Source organism: Ammodytes marinus (assembly GCF_949987685.1).
Source record: "Ammodytes marinus genome assembly, chromosome: 21".
Lineage (NCBI taxonomy): Eukaryota > Metazoa > Chordata > Actinopteri > Uranoscopiformes > Ammodytidae > Ammodytes > Ammodytes marinus.
The window spans coordinates 5,692,872-5,713,307 of record NC_137225.1 but is presented as its reverse complement, the minus strand read 5'-3'; the positions used below and the strand labels follow the sequence as shown (position 1 = coordinate 5,713,307).

The 20,436-nt window shown below is 42.4% G+C and overlaps 1 protein-coding gene across 1 annotated transcript in view; it reads left to right on the top strand.

Moving 5' to 3' along the window:
- Nucleotides 1–20,436, top strand: part of sspo (SCO-spondin) — a gene marked incomplete at both ends in the record, with an annotated part of 166,175 nt that overhangs the window by 34,276 nt on the left and 111,463 nt on the right. Inside the window, 15 exons of the mRNA XM_080049909.1 lie at nucleotides 60–293; nucleotides 418–540; nucleotides 4,659–4,756; nucleotides 4,849–5,080; nucleotides 5,198–5,350; nucleotides 5,800–5,937; nucleotides 6,037–6,219; nucleotides 7,285–7,435; nucleotides 7,961–8,120; nucleotides 8,307–8,355; nucleotides 8,620–8,724; nucleotides 8,884–9,011; nucleotides 14,193–14,313; nucleotides 16,178–16,305; nucleotides 16,413–16,554. Coding sequence (XP_079906035.1) covers nucleotides 60–293; nucleotides 418–540; nucleotides 4,659–4,756; nucleotides 4,849–5,080; nucleotides 5,198–5,350; nucleotides 5,800–5,937; nucleotides 6,037–6,219; nucleotides 7,285–7,435; nucleotides 7,961–8,120; nucleotides 8,307–8,355; nucleotides 8,620–8,724; nucleotides 8,884–9,011; nucleotides 14,193–14,313; nucleotides 16,178–16,305; nucleotides 16,413–16,554 — 2,145 coding nt within the window. The remainder of the gene's footprint in view (nucleotides 1–59; nucleotides 294–417; nucleotides 541–4,658; nucleotides 4,757–4,848; nucleotides 5,081–5,197; nucleotides 5,351–5,799; nucleotides 5,938–6,036; nucleotides 6,220–7,284; nucleotides 7,436–7,960; nucleotides 8,121–8,306; nucleotides 8,356–8,619; nucleotides 8,725–8,883; nucleotides 9,012–14,192; nucleotides 14,314–16,177; nucleotides 16,306–16,412; nucleotides 16,555–20,436) is intronic.

Below are 20,436 nucleotides of genomic sequence, written 5' to 3'. Positions count from 1 at the left end.
GGATTTTGAGATGTATTTCAGTATTCAGTGATCTCTCTTTTACAGCCTTGTTTCTTTAGCGTGTAGGTCCTATGAGTTCAGCTGTGCCACTGGTGGGCAGTGTGTGCCTCAGGTCTGGCGCTGTGATGGGGAAACAGACTGTATGGATGCTAGTGATGAGCAGCAGTGTAGCGCCCTCTGTGGCCCGGGTAAGGTGCCTTGCCTCAGTGGGGACCAGTGTGTGGACTACCACCAGCTCTGTGACGGGACCCCACAGTGCAGGGACGCCTCGGACGAGAGCATCGACAACTGTGGTGAGTTGTTGTAGACACAAGGCGAAAGGGGGAAAAATAATGTAAGTGAGATACAGGGAAAACCGAGATGTTTCATCTAAAGAGATGTTAATAAACATGGACAATGATAATGTCTGTCTACCAGGCTCTACTCGGATACCTCCATGTCCAGGCAGCTTCCCATGTGACAACCGCACCTGTGTCAACATGTCGCAGGTGTGCAACGGCCTTCCTGACTGTCCACGGGGCGAGGATGAGTTGGTGTGTGGTGAGTTCTCATCCAGTGTGGTGCTATGTACTGTACTCAAACACGGTCCACTTTAATACGGCTGTCAATTTAGTTTCGATTGCCCCTGTTGAGGGAAATAGAAAAAAATAAAAAAGCCTCCAAAGTGGTTTGCGTTGGTCTGATGTGGAGGTGGAATGCTTGCTGCAAATTTGGCCTAATGAAAATTTTTAAAAACACCTAATTACATTTTTTATCGTTTTATGACTTGACGACATATGAGCAAGCAGCAATCTTGCCTTAGCCCTGATCTTTTGAAGTAGTTTGAGTGCAGGCCGGGCCTTGCCAGTGTGGGAGGATGGACATTCACGCTTAAGCATTGCACGGATCAACTTGGCCAAATATGAGTGTGCTCTAAAGGCCAGGACACACCGGTCCGACTACCGACCGTCGCCAGAAAATGGAGTCTGCCGATTCAGGCAGCTCCATTCTCCCCGACGCGGTCAAAAAAGTGCGAAGAACACAAAGAGCCGACTACTGACTTGCTGTACGTTCTGCGCTTGCGCCAGATGCAATTAAGTAGGCTGTTATCATAACATAGGCCATCATTATAACGGAGAGAATGCATGCTGCACACACACACACACACCTGTGTGTCCGCTCCTCACCCAAAACTACCTTGACTATTTCTGAAAACATGTGAACGTCATGCACGGACAATTTAATGTTGTGTGCTGATTGTGTTTAGCCTACACAACAATCAGAACATTCTCCGATTCTGTTGATAGCTTAAAAATCCTAAATCATGTTTGACAAAAGTGAAAGTAATAGGCCTATCTGCTCCGCTGCCGTGGCAGAGCAGAGACGGGCTAGGTCTCCACCAATCAGATTGCTCCGGCTGAAAGACTGGCCGACGCCGATTAAACATGTTGAATCGGCTGAAGAGACATCTTCAAGCCCGACGACATCTACGACGGCCTACGTCACCGAACACACCAAACAGATTTGTGTCCCCGCCCCCTCCATTCTCTCCGACCATGTCAGACGCCCGATTATTGGATCAGTGTGTCCTGGCCTTAAGGGCGGAGGGTGTCAAACGATGGCGTAAAGCTCTGCAGAGGAATAGAAGAGAAATAAAATAAAGGAAGAAATAAAGGAATGAAGGGAATAATAGAAGGGTAAGAAACGAGGGAAGGAAACTGAAAGGCATAATGCATCCCTACCTAATCAAACACGTTAACAAATCTGATGGTGTCTGGTAGGGGAGAACGGGGTAATGTGAGACACTTTTTACATTTGCTCCCCTCTATGCGAGCTAAAATGATTTATCAGTAAAATGTACACATTTCCCATTAATTCAGGATGTTTCCTAGCAATTGACCTTATCAGAATTTATTCAGGACGAATGGCAGAGAAAATATGATTGTTTAAAAAAAAGTAGTTTTGTGTTTCACTTTACCGCAGCTGTGGGGTAAAATTAGACAGACCAGAGAAATCAAGGGGGTAAACTGATCCACTTACTTTTTCCACTCTGAAACTACCATAACAACACATGTTGTAACAGTTAGAATCCTGACAGCTAGTTTGAAAACCAAATATTCCAAAACTAATGTCGGACTAGTAACATAATCATGGGGTTTGGTCAATTAAGCAAAACATTTTTCAAAACACTTGAAAGTAACTCTGATCAAATACAGCATATAATTAATTTTCAATAATTAACATCCAACTGACAGATTGAACCAGTTAGATTAAAACACAGTCTGGGGGTCAGAACACAGGACCCTTAGAGCCAGCTAGTGTCTGGAGGTCAGAGCAAAGGACAATCAGAACCAGCTGGAACAACCTGGGACTCAGAACACAGGACTAGACCCAGCTGACTTTTTCCATCTTTTGAGTCTTTGATTAATGTTCTTCTGCATTTGTTTTATTGGGATCATTCATAGAATAAAGACTTATTACTTAGAGCAGGGGTGTCTGCTGCTGGGCCCGCTCCGGGGGGGGGGGGCCCTACCAACTGAGGTCAAATTTAAAAATATAATATATGGCCCTTTTATTTATTTTTTTGAAAATCCATGTGTGGTTCTTCAATAGCTCCTAATTCATCTGACACAGTGTCTCCAAATAATTTTTTCATGCAAAATTCTTCAGATTAAGCCTCTTAATTTTCCTCTCAAAGTGCACCAGATTCATAGCCTGGAAATCAAGACCCTGATATCTTGAACGATAGAGGGTCTGGCCACGATCAATAGTAATTTCCAACTCAAGGGGCGGCTCCTACTCGTGCATTTCAAATGCCACTGCACGCAGTTGGATAGCACTACAACCAATCAGAGCGATGCACAAGGCGACGTAAGCCCCGTTCGTTTAGCGAACAGCTGTTAAACTGTTAAATTAAACGTTTGCCGTGGTTGGTCGGCAAAACAGAACATTCCACTTACTTGCTAATGAAATATTTGAGTGGCGTCTTCCAAATCGTAAAGGGTCGAGGCCAAAGCAGTCTCAAACTCACACAACATATCCGCAGCCATCTTTGATGTTTACTATCACGGCTTCGACGTCGCATGCACGTCACTGTCGTCATCCGGCTACGTCCGCCCCAGAGTACCATACAAAGGGCTCTGGCGCGCCCATATTAGATAGAACCAATTGAAACGTGAGCCCAGATTTCTGCTCTTTTTGAAAAAGCTTTAACGGAGAGTTTCCAGACCAACAGGCGCAGCAAATTTAATTTGCCAGCGCCTAGTGGCAGGTCTGGCAATGCCAGGCTACCAGATTCATGCATTTCACTTTAACAAGTTGAAAAAATCTCCCGGGGGGGGGACATACCCCCGGACCTTCCTAGGAGGGTCGGGATCTCGGCTGGCTACTATTTTCACCCAGCTGGACATTGGAGGCAATAGCAGAAAACACTGGGTGTCTGAATGGCATTCAACAATAGTCAATTATTTGGTCAGCCGTAACATTGGAGAGGGGCCCCCCTAATCACATTCTGCTTAGGGGCCCATGAAGGCTTGGGCCGGCTCTGAGGGGAAATGTGTCTGTTTAATTAGCAAGGAAAGTGTTGCCGTGAAGAAGGATTACAATCAGGGCCGCTGCTAAGCTTTTGGGTGCCCTAAGCTTAAATTGTCAGTGCCCTTGCAAGATCTCTGCGACTGCTTTTTGGCAGTAGTCATGAGTTTTTGCGAACAGCATTTACTAACAGAAAGAACAGGTTAACGTGTGAAAAAAGTTGCCGAGTATCCTACTAACTGCCTTTGCAAAGGAGAGACTGCGCTCTGTGGACGTGATTGACAGGTGACTTTGGAGGCGGGCTGTCGCCGTGCCCACCTATTCAGAAGCTAGGAATAGTCCTGGTATAGTAAATAAACATATTTTAATTGGCTGAAAAATTAAAAATACATTTTCTTCACTTTTGATTGGGTGGGCAGGCCCATCCTTGCCAATTGGCTGCCGCCGGCCCCGCTTACCATTATGAATCACCTTTCAGAAACAGCTTGATAAAGCTGGATAGGCTATAATTGGGGGAAACATCTAATTTGCCAGAAGTGAGTGATAGGTTACACAATTAAGAAAAAACAACGTTGGGCCTGTTTATAACTAATACATTTTTTTTTGTAAATTAATGATTATCAAGGAATTTTTTAAGGGGGGGGGGGGTACTTGGTGCCCTACACACTCTGCATACCCTGCGTAGAGGGAGCGGCGGCCCTGATTACAATTTACGAAGACACTATGAAATTAAACATCAGAGCAGCTACATGTCCTGATAAATGTGTTATTTTTCTGTATGTGGCCCTCAATACCTCTCTCAGCAATTCAGGCTAATCTCCAGTTATCATCATCACATGGTTTCATATGTTGGAAGTTCATCAACATGTATGATAGAAAATGTTCTACCTGAATCAATTTGCTTTGGCACAACAGTTGATTAAGTTGACAGTAAGAACATTTACTTTCACATGCAAAAAATACATATTTGTGAAAAAAACATGCTTACAAAATCACCATGAGGTCCTCTCCTCCATGGCCAAGGGGAAATGAGAGGGGCTTGAAAACACAAATCTCACATGACCAAAAATGTGTTCCATTGCCCGATCTCTCACATTCCCCCGTTCTCCCCTATGTTTGAGCACATTTTGAACTTTGGCTCTGTCCAGATAAAACTGTGTCACCGTTGCCCCCTGGCGGTAGAAACACCACCCTCACCTGCCCTGAGTTCACCTGTATGGATGGATCATGCGTCCCCTTTAACACGGTAAGTCTACATTTATTAAGCGATTGAATAAGTAAGAACAAATAACTTGCTGATTTTGAGACTCTATGGAGCTTATACCATATCCCCCTCAGGTGTGTAATGGTGTGGCAGACTGTCCAGACTCCTCACTGGCCCCACCCGGAGGCCCCAGCGATGAGCAGGGCTGTAGAAGCTGGAGCTCCTGGGGTCCCTGGAGCCCCTGCAGCACCTCCTGTGGTACAGGCTCCATGAGCAGACAGAGGAGCTGCCCTCTGGGAGAGCCCCTGCTCCAGTGCAGGGGACAGGACATACAACGGCAGCAATGCTTCAACACCACCTGCCCTGGTAAGGAGGTGGACAGGAACTGAATAATTAAAACATGTATCAGAATAAGCAGGTTTTAATCAAAGTCTTGATGCACAGTTTAGAATCAAATGTGTATTGTGACCCTCTCTCCTACAGTGGATGGTGAGTGGCTGCCCTGGGTGAGCTGGTCCAACTGTTCCGGTGTGTGTGGTGCAGTGCAGGTCAGACACAGGGGCTGCATCCCCCCTCGCTACGGAGGACTAGACTGTTCCCAGCTCCCTGGATCATCCCACCTAGCCATGGAAATCAGTAAGAGCTGTGTATAAACTACATTTGAACTGAAATAAGTTATAGCTTAAGGTGTTAACTTTCTGAAAATCACTGGTTGAAAAATGAAATTGGACGCTGCTTCAATGAAATGATAAATTAATTGGATTTTCTTTATTGTGAGTAATAATGGAATTATCTGTATGACATAATTCTACAAGTAATACTATGTTTTATTGTTTTATAGTTTCAGTGAGTATTCATTCATCGAATACGCTATAGACGACATCTGTCCGTGTGTAATTCTATGAATGAAAGGAGATTTTTTGAAATACAGCTCTCAATTGATTTGTTGTGACTGATAGTGTTGCTCATGTCTCAATAATTTAAAATATGGCGATGATTCAAATCGAAAGAAAGTGGGAATGCATGTTTGTTTAAAAAAAGAAAAAAAAGAAAGACACCTCCTTTTCTTCCTTGTCCCAATACAGAGCCTTGTCCTGACGTTGGATGTGCCAACGCCAGCTGTCCCACTGGGCTGCTGAGGTACAGCTGTGCCCCCTGCCCAATCTCCTGTGCACACATCAGCAGTGGAACCACCTGTCAGCAAACGTCACCCTGCTCCTCAGGTCAGACAAACCTCCAATATTTTGTACTAAAAAATAATTTGTTTTTATTAGCCTTATATAGCCTTTTTTGTGACTATTAAAGTGTCTCTCTTCCTTCAGGTTGTTGGTGTCCGAGGGGCCAGGTGATGAGCCACATGCAGCAGTGTGTGTTACCAGAGGAGTGTGTGTGCGAGGTGGCAGGTGTGCGCTACTGGCCTGGCCAGCAGATCAAGGTGGACTGTGAGATTTGTGTCTGTGAGAGAGGAAAGCCTCAGAGATGCCAGCCCAACCCGGACTGTTCAGGTTAGCCTGTCAAACAGTAAACACACAAACACCCTTTTGTTTCACTGTAAGGTCACCGCATCAAATCCATTTGTTCATATTTCCCCACATATATGGGGTTGTTCTTCATCTGCCTTTAAGCAACAATATATAACTTTTCGGTTCAGTGCAATTTGGCCCCAGCTTAAGGTCTTTGAGTACAACTGTCATAAACTCACATGGCCACCTTAACCAGCTTGGTGTCGGACTCACAGCCCACTGTTTCACTAAGATCTCAACAACATATCAAAGCCTGTCCAATATTCATTCTTGTTGGGCTTCCTGCCTGGTCACTGTTTTTTTCATCCTGGCTTCCTGTTTCAAGTTATTGTACTATTCGACTGACTTTGAAACAGTTTTTCAGAGGTGGAAAAGTTAAATATTGTTGCTTTGAAGTAGGGATGGGGCCGATCCGATCCAGTATCGGTATCGGGTCCGATATGGCCGAAATCTGCGTATCGGATATCGGACTGACAGCTCCGATATTAAAATCCGATTATTATTTTTTTTTTTTTATATAATTTTTTTTTTTTTTTTTTTTTTTTTTTACTATGTAAGAGCGAACATGCGCCGACGTTCGGTGGAGGGAGAGAGGACATCACTTTATAATTTGACATACAGTACATATCAGTTTGTTAGCCAGTGAGCTAACCAAAGCTAATCCAAGTCAAGGAAGTGGAGAGGCTTGTGACAAATTCTACTATGTAAAATACAGCCAGAGAGAGAAAGACTGTTTAGACAAACAGACCACCACATATTCTAGTGGGGCAGAAGTGATCATTGAGAAGGATTTCTGCCTTTAAGATAAACCTATATGCATTTGTGTATATTTATTGCTCTTTTAAATTAGAATTGCTTAAGCATTCCTATACATAACATCACCACCAACAAAAAAATGTATAACAATTATGATATCGTATCGGTCAGTATCGGTATCGGCCGATATCCAAACCCCAGGTATCGGAATCGGATCGGAACTAAAAAAAGTGGATCGTCCCATCCCTACTTTGAAGTCTGAGCCATCACACACGTTGTAATACTTTGCAGTGCACTGTGGCTGGTCGTCATGGTCTGAGTGGGGAGAGTGTCTGGGGCCGTGTGGGGTGCAGAGTGTCCAGTGGTCGTTCCGTAGCCCAAACAACCCTACCAAGGATGGAGACGGAACAACATGTAGAGGCATTTACAGGAAAGCCCGTCGGTATGTAGCCTTCCCCTCATTGGACCGTTGACTTATTTTACTGTTTTTACTGGACTTTAACACTGGTACACCTCTACTCATGGATATTCATGGTCGCTGTGTGTTTCTGTTGGGGACACCAGTGATAGTCTGACTGCCCCTCTGGCAGGTCCAAAATGTTTTATTATAATCATTAATTTACTGATCACATTATTGTATGCAAAGGATTAGTACAGCCCCTAACCATTCTTAACTTGAGCGACCATCCGCCAATAACCTAAATTAAAAGGCTTAGTATTGTAAACAAGATAAATTTCACAGAGGTTGAACCCTACTGGTTTGACCATTTATTGCCTGACATCAAACATTTCCTCTTGCAAATAATATCTCAAAATCCAATGTGCAGTTTGAAATCAGGAGTTACTGACTGATTTTGTGCACTTGATGAGAACTGACCGGATTTACATATTTGCTGTGCATCAAGGATGATAAATTGCTGATGATCTACATTCTGTCCTGTGTATGTGTGTGTGTGTGTGTGAACAGGTGCCAGACAGACCCCTGTGAGGAATGTGAGGAGCAGGATCAGTCCCATGCTGTGGGAGATAGATGGAGGTCAGACCCATGCCAGCTATGTCACTGTCTGCCCAACCTTACAGTGCAGTGTTCCCCCTACTGTCCATACGCTGTCAGTGGATGCCCACAGGTAATAGTAGTGTGTGTGTGTGTGTGTGTGTGTATTCATATATTGGTACATTTTCACATTTATTTGAGCATGTGACTGTGTATGTTTGAATCCATCTGCGTTTCAATCCTATCTCATGTAAACAGTCCGATCCACTGCTCTGTGTCCGTTGCTTTTCCTCAAATGTTGAATTGTTTGTTTGTGCAGGGCCAACGTCTGGTGCCTGGAGAGGGAGACAGGTGCTGTTACTGCCAAGGTAACAACTATTCTGCTATCTCACAGATTCCAATTAAAGAGAAAATTACATTTGAAAAGAGTACCTGAAATAGTACATTTTTGTAAACAGTTAAACATTCATCAATAGTTTTTGAATAAGGAGATACTGAGATGAGGAGGGCTTATGTCAAATAAAAGTTGTTAATTTAATCCCTCCACAAGTATCCAATATCATTGTTACAAATGTGACAGCACAGTGAGTGTACATTGACATTCATTTTTCTGTTGTACCACTTCTCTGTAGGGGAAAATGACACCATTACAGTGACAATTAGCCCCGTCAGTGTGACCACGAAGCCAGCAGGGGGCATTACACCTCTGGTTCCCACATATCCACTTCCTCCAGGAGGTTAGTGTCTTCTTTACATGTTCAGTATCACAGGTTTTCAAGACATTTTAGCTTTTTTCGTCCACATATTTTTTTTTTACCATGAAGGATTGTTATCCAAGGGTTTATATTTTCTCAGTCATTTTCATGGAATCTCACCTCGTCTTGTCGTGTCTTCAGATGAATGTTGGTCTCCTCTGGGTGTTCAGACCCTGCCAGCCTCCAGTTTCACCGCCTCGTCCCAGCAGAGCGGTCACCCCCCTGAGGCAGGTCGACTCCATAAGTGGGACCCACACAGGGACCTCCAGGTACACCAGGATTCATCAGTCTCAGCTTTACTTTCTGTGTGTGAATCAACAAAGCGTGTTAATGCTAAACTAAGATAGCACATTTTGTTGAGTTGGGAAGCTTTGAACTAGATGTAATGAAAATAGTAGTTTAACTACATTTTGTAGTGGCTTGCTGTTAGTTAAACTACATTTAAGTTTGCATAGTGATTCAAGTAGTTACCTTTTTCGTGTAATTAACTACTGTAAAGTTAAAACACAAAAATGTTGGGCCATAAAAGGAAATTAATATTTTTTTAATTCACATTTGACCATTGCTACTTCTCTTATTGAACCCCAATGGCGAGCCCCATCCACTTTTACTTTCATCCTGCCCAAGGCTATACACCTTCCAAGAAGCTGGATTGTCAGCTCACCCGTGACAATATTTGGTTAATATTTGTTATAATTAATAATTATTAAAAATTATTATTTTCATTCATTCAACCTTTAACCAAACTACATTTATCAACTTCTTCCACTTAGTCATTAGCCCCTTATACACAGAGATTGCGGCATATTGACGGAACAACAGCACGCCAATATGCTGGCCTTGCTTGCTTCTGTGTTCCGGAATGAAAGAGGTGCTTGTAAGCAGCGTCAGGTGTGACGTAAACATTTAGCGCTAACATTTAGTAACTAACATACAAATAAAATGCATACCAAATATAAATAGAATACTGCTTCAATTCTCCAATAAATAAAATTATTCTTTAAAACTGGTGTAGGTGCAGCATAAACTAAATATAAAAAATATACAGTGTTAATGCTCAGCAGGCTCTGTAAGCTGGTATGTAAATAAAGGGTATGTCGTATTTTTGACTTTAAAAGAAGAAAATTTTGCTGCAGCTCTCTTAAGCTATTATAAAAAATATCAAATAAAAGTGCAACTGCAGCATTAATTACCCGTATTGGTCCGAATATAAGACGACCCCGGTTATAAGACGACCCCCCCCCCGTTTTTCAAAACTCATATTTGGAAAAAAGATTAGAAGAACAGATCTTGTTTTTTTAAGGAAATTAATTGTATTTATTCAATAATATACGAAAATAAAAACGCATTGAATAAAACACTTTTCTTCATTGCAAATGAACAGTAACGCAAGTAACGCTTTCATATTCCTATTAGAGTTACTGATAGGGGTGATACAAAACGTTCTCTCTGCCCTCATAGCATCAACCCTGATCCTACAAAAGTTACTCGCTCCAGCCCTCATAGAAGGATGAGTTCTAATCTAATTAACATTAAAACAGTTCCTGTCCCTCTCGCTCCTCTCCCTGTTGACCTTAGGTGTGCTTTACTTAACATAAGGTCACTATCTAGCAAGACATTTTATATTAATGACTTTATTTCTCATAATGGTTTGCATTTCTTTTTCCTCACTGAGTGTTGGCTTTCCTCCACAGCTAGTACTGTTCTTATTGAGGCATCTCCCCCTGACTACAGCTTCTTATTCTCTGCCAGGCAAGACAGAACGGGTGGGGGACTTGCAGTTATTTTTTCTAATCAATTTTCCTGTACAGCACGCTCACTTGGTAACTTCACATCTTTTGAGTATCTGGCCATGCTCGTTGGAAGTCACCAACGTATCCTGGCGTTACTCATTTATAGACCACCCAGGTATAACCCCATCTTTTTGACCGAGTTCTCAGAATTTTTATCTTTCACTTTGATTAAATATGACAAAATAGTTCTGCTCGGTGACTTGAATTTCCATGTTAATAATGTTCTGGATACCAAAGCAACCGAATTTCTGGATTTTCTTTCTGGTCTCGGTTTCATCCAACATGTCACCGGCCCCACTCATAATCATGGTAATACCTTGGATTTAATATTTACAAAGGATATTACTACTGATCTCCCTTCTATCCTTCAGGTCCCAGTCTCAGACCACTCCTGCATCTTTTTTAACCTCCCCTCGCTTGCACTGACCACTCGCTCTGAACTCAACCCTCACTCTTTTCGTGTCATTAACAACAATGTTAAGTCCCTCTTTGCTGATCTTCTCCCAGATAAACTTGAGTCTTTCCCCAACACAGCCTTGTCTGTTAATGTCCTTACAGATAGCCTTAACACTACACTGTCCGAAGCACTTGATACACTGGCTCCTCTTAGAACTAGTAGAGGCACTCGGTCCAAATCTGTCCCTTGGTTCTCTGACCACACTCGTGCATTAAAACGGGCCTGCCGCAGACTCGAAGACAGATGGCGCACCAGTAAATCTGACTCCTCCCGCTTTGCTTGGTCTCTTAGTTTCAAACGCTATAAACGTGCACTTTCTGCTGCTAGGTCTTCTTATTTCTCCAATTTGATTGAAACCAATCAGAACAATCATCGGGTCCTGTTTAGTACTGTGGCCAGACTTACACAGTCCTCACCTTCTCTGAATCCTGCTATTTCACCCAATGATTTTCTAGAGTATTTTACTGATAAAATCTCCTTAATCAGGAGCAATATCACTAGGCAGCAGTCCCCTAGTACTTTGAGCGACCAGTGCCAGGCAACCACAAGTACACTCTCACAGTTTGAACCTATCTCGGCTGAAGCCTTGGCCTCATTGGTCGTTGCTTCTAAGCCTACAACCTGTTCACTGGATCCTATCCCTTCTGACCTCTGTAAGGAACTCTTCCCCTGTCTTAGTGGCCCTCTACTCTCCATCCTGAACACTTCCTTCACTGAAGGGTGTGTCCCTCTATCCTATAAATCTGCTATCATTAAACCACTCCTCAAGAAACCCAACAGCGATCCACTGGTTCTGGCTAACTATCGACCTGTCTCTACTCTCCCCTTTTTCTCTTAAAATTCTTGAGAGAATTGTTGCCGATCAACTGACTGCCCACCTTTCTGCCAACAATCTCTTCGACAGCTTTCAATCTGGTTTCCGCTCCCGTCATTCTACTGAGACTGCCCTAACTAGAGTAGTTAATGACCTTCTCATTACCGCCGACTCTGGATCTGCTTCTCTTCTACTCCTTCTTGATTTAAGTTCGGCATTCGATACTGTAGATCACTGTATTCTTCTACATCGACTGGAGCATTGTGTGGGTGTTCACGGGTTGGCACTCTCATGGTTCCAGTCCTATTTATCTAACAGAACCCAATGTGTTAGTTTTAATGACTCTTTATCTGAATGTTCTGCGGTTGTCTCTGGTGTGCCCCAGGGGTCTGTCTTGGGCCCTCTGCTCTTTTGTATCTACATGCTTCCTCTGGGTAGGATCATTGCTGAATACGGCATCCAGTTCCATTTCTATGCTGATGACACACAACTTTACATTCCACTGCAGCCAAATGACTCCTCTCAAATTCAAAATCTTGAATCATGTGTAGTCCGAATCAAGAGCTGGATGAGTCACAACTTTCTTATGATTAATACCGCTAAGACTGATCTCCTGGTGATCAAGCCCAATAATTATAAATACTTATCTGAAGGTCTTCGTATGAACATTGATGGTTGTTTTATTTCTGAGAGTCCTCTGATCAAAAACCTTGGTGTTACCTTTGACCCAACATTGACTTTCCAGTCTCACATAAAAGAAATCACTAAGACAGCTTATTTTCACCTTCGGAATATTTCTAAAATCCGCCCTTCTCTGTCCTTGCGTAGCGCTGAGGTGGTTCTCCATGCCCTTGTGTCCTCTCGACTGGATTACTGTAACGTTCTCTTTTCTGGCCTCCCCTTTTCCACCACCAGGAGCCTTCAAATTGTCCAGAATTCAGCTGCTAGACTTTTAACTAAAACAAGTAAATTTTATCATATAACTCCTGTTTTAGCTTCATTACACTGGCTGCCCATTCAGGCAAGAGCGGATTTTAAAGTTCTTCTTTTAACTTTTAAAGCCGTGAATGGTCTTGCGCCACTTTATCTTTCCCATTTACTCACTCCCTACACTCCGTCCCGTCCTCTTCGCTCCCTTGGCTCAAACCTCCTAGTCATTCCACCCATCAATAAAAAATCAGCTGGTGGGAGGGCTTTCTCTTACCGCGCTCCTCTTTTATGGAATGCCCTCCCACTTGACATCAGAAGTACCTCCTCCATCTCACTTTTTAAATCACGTCTTAAAACACACCTTTTTACCCTATACTTTGATTAAACTATCTTTTAGCATTTCCCCTGGTCTTTACTATTGTTTTATATTTTTATTTTTTATTGGTTTTTATTTTCTTAACTGTTTTATCCTTTCTCTGGTGTTTTAACTGATGTTTTGTAAATGCATTTTAACTGTTTTTTTTTGGTGATTTTGATTGTTTTAACTGCACTTGTTTTTATTGGAAAGTGTATTGGGACCGTGTACCATGGTGATTTTGCACTTTAAATAATAAATTGATTGATTGAAATAGACCGAACTCTGATGTGTTCAACACAGACTTTATTCCTCTGCCCCGCTGTGATCGCTCTCCTATGCTCTGGTTCGTTCGTGGCATAGCGGGTCATCCTCGCTGCTGTCCTCGGCATTTGAGACGCAGCATTTATTTAATGATCATAGTTAACCACATACCCTAGTGCTGAAATGGAAGCTATCAACGCCATGGTTTAAGGCTGAAATGATAACCGGGCCACGTTAACGTTGTCAAGGGGAAGGCTTCCGCGATCTCTGTTAGTTTCAGTTTACAGTCGACAGCGTTTAAATGAAGCTTCTCATTCTTATTATCATAAGGGCTTTTGATGCAAATGATGAAATCTAAACATTACGGCGGCCCTGGTGGTGCGTAAAAGGACAGCACATTTGGCAATCTCTCCTCAGCACTGCAACTGCCGCAGCTAAAAAGCCACACTGCTTACTTATATGGATGCAAACGGAACACTAAAGCGGAGAGGTGTGTATCTCTTGCTCTGCGTGTAGCTGGGAGGGAGTGCTGGACGGGGGAGGTGCCGTGGAGGCAGCCGATGCTCGTTTAGAAGAGCGATACATGGCATACTTTAGCGACAGAGTCTCCAAATGTCACCAAAAACACCAGAAAAAGTAGCTAGATTTGTTGCTGGTTGCTTTTTGAAAAAAAGTCGGCAGAGCGGTCTGAAAAAGTTAAATTCCACAACGCAAAACAAGCCTGTACATTCGCCACATATTAACGCTATGTACGGCACATACGGACCGTGAACCACCCAAAACTGCCTGTACCGTCACGGTGCTACTACTGCTAAGTATCTGCAACATTCTCTTTAGGGCTGGAGTCCAGAACCTGAGGAGTATAAGGACCTGCCACAGCGGAGCCCGGAGGGACACACTGGCAACACACAGAGCCCCTACCTCCAGATAGACCTGCTGCAACCATACAACATCACTGGTAAACATTCATGGTTACAGGTGGAAAAGTACAGGGGCAAATCCTGCTTTAGTTTGCTAAAAGTCAATTCCTATGGGAGATTGTGTGCAGTGCTGCTTGAAAGTTTGTGAACCCCTTGAGCCTTTTGGAATTTTATTTATTTTAACCATTACAAATACATTTTTATCAATACAAGTATTTTTTATATGAAATAACAGATATTTATTCATCAATTCAACGTTTTTCTTTCTTTTCCAGAAATCAATTGTTAAAACAAAAAAATAATTATTTTACAACTGTTGTATGTGCAAAAGTGTGTGAACCCTGAGCTGCATTGCTTAAATCGAGCAGGTAAACACATTCAGATGGGCCAAATTGAGTGATGAAATGGACCAATGTAGTGAGAGATATTTAGGGAAGAAATTGGGCGGAACTAGATAAAACAGAGATCAAACCAGGTCAGTTTAGGCTCACCAAAGTGAACCCATACAGGTCAGACATGCTAAAAGGGAAACAAATCTCTGAGGATCTCAGGAATAGAGTTGTGATGCTGCACATTTGTCTGGGGACAGCTATAAATTAATAAAAAAAAAGTTTGAGCTCCATCGGTCCTCTGTGAGGCAAATCATCTAAAAATGGAGTGACTGAACATCTGCCTAGAAGTAGACCTTCAAAAATATCCACACCCAACACAAGAAAAGTTATTTTTCAGTTCAAAGCCAACCCAAACATTACATCTAGTGATGTGCAGACCTCTCTTGCAGCTTCTGGGACAGATGTGCATGGTTCCACAATAAGAAGAAAACTCAGTCAACATGGCTTTCAAGGGAGGGTTGCTGAAGAAGCCTCTGCTTTTAAAAAAAAACCGCCATGTTTTGGCAAAAACGCAACTCTGCCTACCACCAAGAGAACCTTCTCCCAAGTGAAGAATGGTGGTGGCAAATGGTCTGCAAATCTCCAGATGTAATGTTTGGGTTGGCTTTTACCTGAAAAATCACTTTTCTTGTGGCGCTTGAGGATATTTTTGAAGGAAGTCCACTTCTAGGCAGATGTTAAGTCATTCTTAAAGCTCTCCATTTGTAGATGATTTGCCTCACGGTGGACCGATGGAGCTCAAACTTTTTTATATGAATTTATAGCTGTCCCCAGACAAATGTGCAACATCACAACTCTATTCCTGAGATCCTCTGAGATTGTTTCCCCTTTGAGCATGTCTGACCTGTATGGGTTCAGTTTGGTGGGCCTAAACTGACCTGGTTTTATCTAGTGCCACCCAATTTCTTCCCTAAAGATCTCTCATTCATAGATAGTAAAAAAATCTACCCCCCTCAGTGTTGTCATGGAGATACGAACTAAACATACAGACTAGAATGGTTTTGTGGACCAGGCTGTAAATAGGTTTACTAAGACTTTGAAAACGGCCTGTCTAACAAGTAAGTCAAAGAAAAATTGCTCAGTCTTGGTTCCACCCCCAGTGGCCACCGGAAGGTACTACACTTTTGGTCACTTCCTTATTAGATGCTGGTAAAAATCTGAGGTTTGGGGCTTGCTCTCATTACATTGGCCTATTTCATCAATCAATTTGGCCCACCTGATTGTGTTTACCTTGCTTGATTTAAGCAATGCAGCTCAGGGTTCACAAACTTTTGCACATACAATAGTTGTCAAATAATTTGTTTTATCTGTTTTAACAATTGATTTCTGGAAAAGAACAATGTTGAATTGATAAACAAACATTTGTTATTTCATATAAAAAATACTGGTATTGATAAAAATGAATTAATAATGGTTAAAATAAATAAAATTCCAAAAGGCTCAAGGGGTCCACAAACTTTCAAGCAGCACTGTACAGTAAATCTATGACTGTCTGTCTCTCTACCCGTAGGTGTGCTCATCCAGGGTGGCGGTGTGTTTGGCACCTTTGTGTCCAGCTTCTACCTCCAGTTCAGCCAGGACGGCAGACTATGGTACACTTACAAAGAGCTGGTCACTGATGCCCGGCCCAGAGCCAAGGTTAGACACCAAACTAAGTCCATTCGACTCACCATCACTTATATTGAATTATATGATGCCATGGCTTTTCCTCACATCTTGAAACCCATGTATTATTCTCCCTCTAGGTTTTTCTTGGTAACCATGAAGATCGAGGCGTAGCAGAGAGCCGGTTAGACAGGATGGTGTCGGCTCAGTTTGTCCGCCTGCTGCCACACGACTTCCAGAACGGCATCTACCTTCGACTGGAGATCATGGGCTGTGGAGATGGTTAGTAGTAAATACTATATTTAAAGGCCCAGTGTTTAAAAGAATTGGCGTTTTTTGCAGAACAGACTAGGTAGTAACAGGAATGTTAAAATACGCGTTCGTTTAATGGAAATATGGAAGGCAAAAATAATGAATGAAATGGAGAAAAGTTTCCAAGTTATCAGAGGAGGTTTAATGAAGTGATATCACAGAACAGTTTATGCTTCCTCTCAGGACAGGAAAAGTCAAAAAAGTGAAGTCCCTTCTCACAGCAAGGCTTTTTAACATCCCTAAACAAAAGACAATGATTGGTTTTTATTGCTGTCATCTGGTTTCGGGGGTCATCTTCTTGCACATCTCCGGACGTCCTCTGCTGAACTTTACTGACTGGCTTAAGCTTCCCGGCCTGATAGAGTGTTTACAACTTGCTTGACCAGCAAGGCCTTGGTCTTAAACAGATACATCGCCTTGCCCTCTAGGCTTAGGGAAACATCGTAAAGTTTTACAACAAGATGTATTGCTGTTCTACCTCCTGTCTCCAAAGCACCAAGAAATGTTGAGTGAGAACATTTACTAAAGTCAAAATGTAAAGAATATACAAATTGTTTAAATGATTATTATTATTTTTTTTTTTAACCTTTATTTATACAGGTATATCCCATTGAGTCCGAAGACTCTTTTACAAGGGAGACCTGTTCCCATTTACACGTTACCATTCACACACACATTCATACACCGATAGCAGGCTAACTATCGACATTCACACGAGGCAAGGTGGGTGAAGTGTCTTGCCCAAGGACACAACAACTATGACACAGGTGGCAGGGCGGGGGTCGAACCTCCAACCCTTTGATCATCGGCCGACCCGCTCTACCAACTGAGCCACAGTCGCCCCTGATTATATATATGTATTATACAATGGTTAAATGCATATTAATGGGGGGGCATAATATCATACAAATTAGCGTTTATTTTTCTAACAAAAACCCTCAATTCATACGTAAAACGTATGATTTAAACAGGAAAAATATAGGTTGGGACCAAGCACTAGACGCTCAGTCTGCTTGTAAATCATCTACTTACTATTGGGTAAACACTAAAAACCAGACCCTCAATATGCTAGTTAGACAACAAAAGTAATTACCAACATAGACAACAATGACAGGGAAAGCAGTGAGTGATTCAGAGGGACTCAGTTCTACATTTATCAGAGTAAAAACAACACTAAATAGTACACATTCTAATCCTTCATGATCAGTGGCATTAGTCAATCTAAATAGCACAGTACCTAGAATGGTTCTAAAAACAAATAGATGATATTATCCACATCAGGCATTAATGTATCATTTCGTAATTTATCATTTTATCTAGTTTCAATCTGTTTACAAAAATCATAAAACTCCATGGTAGGTGTTGACAGTAACTAATCTCAGTCTGGAATTAAAAGGGAAATACAAGATTAGACAATACATTGATTTTCAAATGACTAACACAAAACACACGCCAGGGGTTCAGAGTCAAATACAAAGGGTTTACATTTCTAAATTCACATACTAAGGGTGATTTATTCGTCAATTTCAAAAACCCATATAGGTGATCAAGTCTCAATGGCCCTGATACATTTACTTTAAGATTGGGGCCTTATTAAAACAGGGCAGGACACTTAATCAGTGATAACATTTCTTAACAAAAAAATTGGTTACGGCTTTTGTCTTCGTAGACAATTAGTTTTAACTTATCTGTTTTTAGAGCCACTATTTGGTTGCAATTTATTTAACTAGCCTCTTTCAAAGGAGAGGGAGAGAAAGTGCACAATGTGAGTGGTGTCTTAATGCTCCAGACTTACATAATTTACTTATAAGTACGTTCAATTTACTGCGTTCTTGTTTCACCACTTGGGTCTAAGCTCACTTTCTCTGTGAATGTGAACTTTGACCCGCACTTACTATTCTCTGGAGGTCTGGAGTCTTGCTAGGAGTTGCTCCTGGCACAGCAGGCTGTATCAGGGCAACACAAAGCTTGAGACAAACAATTAGTACAGACACACATATAGCACAGTTAACATATAACAGTTAATTTGCCAGACATCAGAAGAAGGTTCATGACCTCCCTCTTCTCATGTCCTTGGCTTAAGGGCAATTCATGTGGTGTGAGTGTGAGAGTCTGTATATGTATGTGTGTGCGTGTCGTATTTGTGTAACTCCTGGAGAGGTTGTCATTGATATGGGCAGCGGTACATAACCTATATAATCTCCCTCTTTTTATACCATAAAGTATTGTAAAACTCAATAAAACAATAAAAAAACACTGGAAAAGAAAAACTTAACCTGCTGAAGTCCCTCAATAGGAACTGACTAAAGTCCCTTAATATGGACAAACGTAAAACCTTAATGATACCAAAAAAGAATGAAAGTAAAACAACCTGTGGATTTATTCAAAAACCTAAAACCTAAGGAAAAAAGCTCATCCTTTTGTAAAGGGTAAAACAAAAACAGTCTGTTATTCAAGTCAAAAGTATCCTAATGTGCTTTAAGGGTCAATTAAGTTAACCCACAGCATCTACTTGTTATCTAATTTGTAATGGCACAAGGGCAATAACTAAGTAAGGTTCAATAAACTAATCTCTGTCTGAATACACCTGAATTCAAAGGGGAAACACAGGGCCAAATAAAAGAAATAAAACAAAAGAAATAAATCCAGGGGAGAGACGATAGGGCCTGGCAATAGACTAGCAACTCTAGAATGTCATTGTCTCTGGTGGGTTTGAGCAGTGGTTCTGCATTTTGTGGGCAGAATCGGCCCTCATCAGTCTCTGGGTCTCCTCAATACTGATTAGGCATCTGGGCAGGGAATTGGGACATTTGGCCAGGGGCATTGTTGGCTGGTGTATTCCAGGGAGTTCCAAATCCTCCATATGCTCTTCTTCCACCCTGGGAGGGATCGTTGAAGCCTCCACCTTGTTGTTGTTGTGGGTTTTGCCTCTGACGTGGCGGTTCCTGCACTGCCTTAACGAGTGGGCAGTCTCTAACCCAGTGTCCCTCCTTTTGACAGGCATAACAAGGGCGGGTTTGATATCCATTTCTTCTTCCATTGTTGTTACGCCCCCTGCTATTGTTATTCCGTTGATTCTGCTGGGGGTTCTGATGGGAGGGGGAAGTAGTTTGCTCACGGGATGGGGATGGAGAAGTCACATGTATTTGTTTAGGCTCATACTCCTCCACCTGTAGTTTTAGCAGGCGTTTAGTCAGGTCCTTCAGCTCCTCTTCCTCCTTGTCCTTCTTTGTCTGATATATTTTGTTGAAGTTGGAAACGGTACTCCTCCATCTTGGGTAGCTCTTTTGAGCGAATGGCTTTTCTGCTGCCAACGCTTTCTGAACGGGTTTAGGGAGGCCTTTGATACACTGCACCCTCCACAGGGCTTGCATGGCATTACTGGCATCGTGTCTTTCCCCTGTGTGTGTTTCCCACTCCTCAGCAGCCCTCTTTAGGTACGGCAGGATCGCCTCGTCCTTGTTGATCTTAATTTCATCCACCTCAGTGACAGTTCTTCTTGTAGGGAACTGCTCACGTAGTGCCATCCATAGATTGGTCCTGAAAGTATTTAGGGGGGTGTTGTCAGGTGTGTGGGGGAGTACTCCTGCGTTGAAAAGAAGGCGTCGTGCCATGTCTGAGCCCTCCATTCGACCTAGTACGGCCTTCAGATCACCTGAACAGAGACTGTCTCCCATAGTCAAGTTCTCGAATTGTTTGATCCACTGGCAAGCTCCTTCGGTGAGTTCGGGAAGCTTTTCAATGAACAGCTCTATGTCTCTATGGGCAAAGGGCTGGTAGACGTGTGCTCCATTAGCTGCTACACGTAAAGGCATTTGGTGATTAGTGGGGACTCCAGGTGTTGATGTAGAT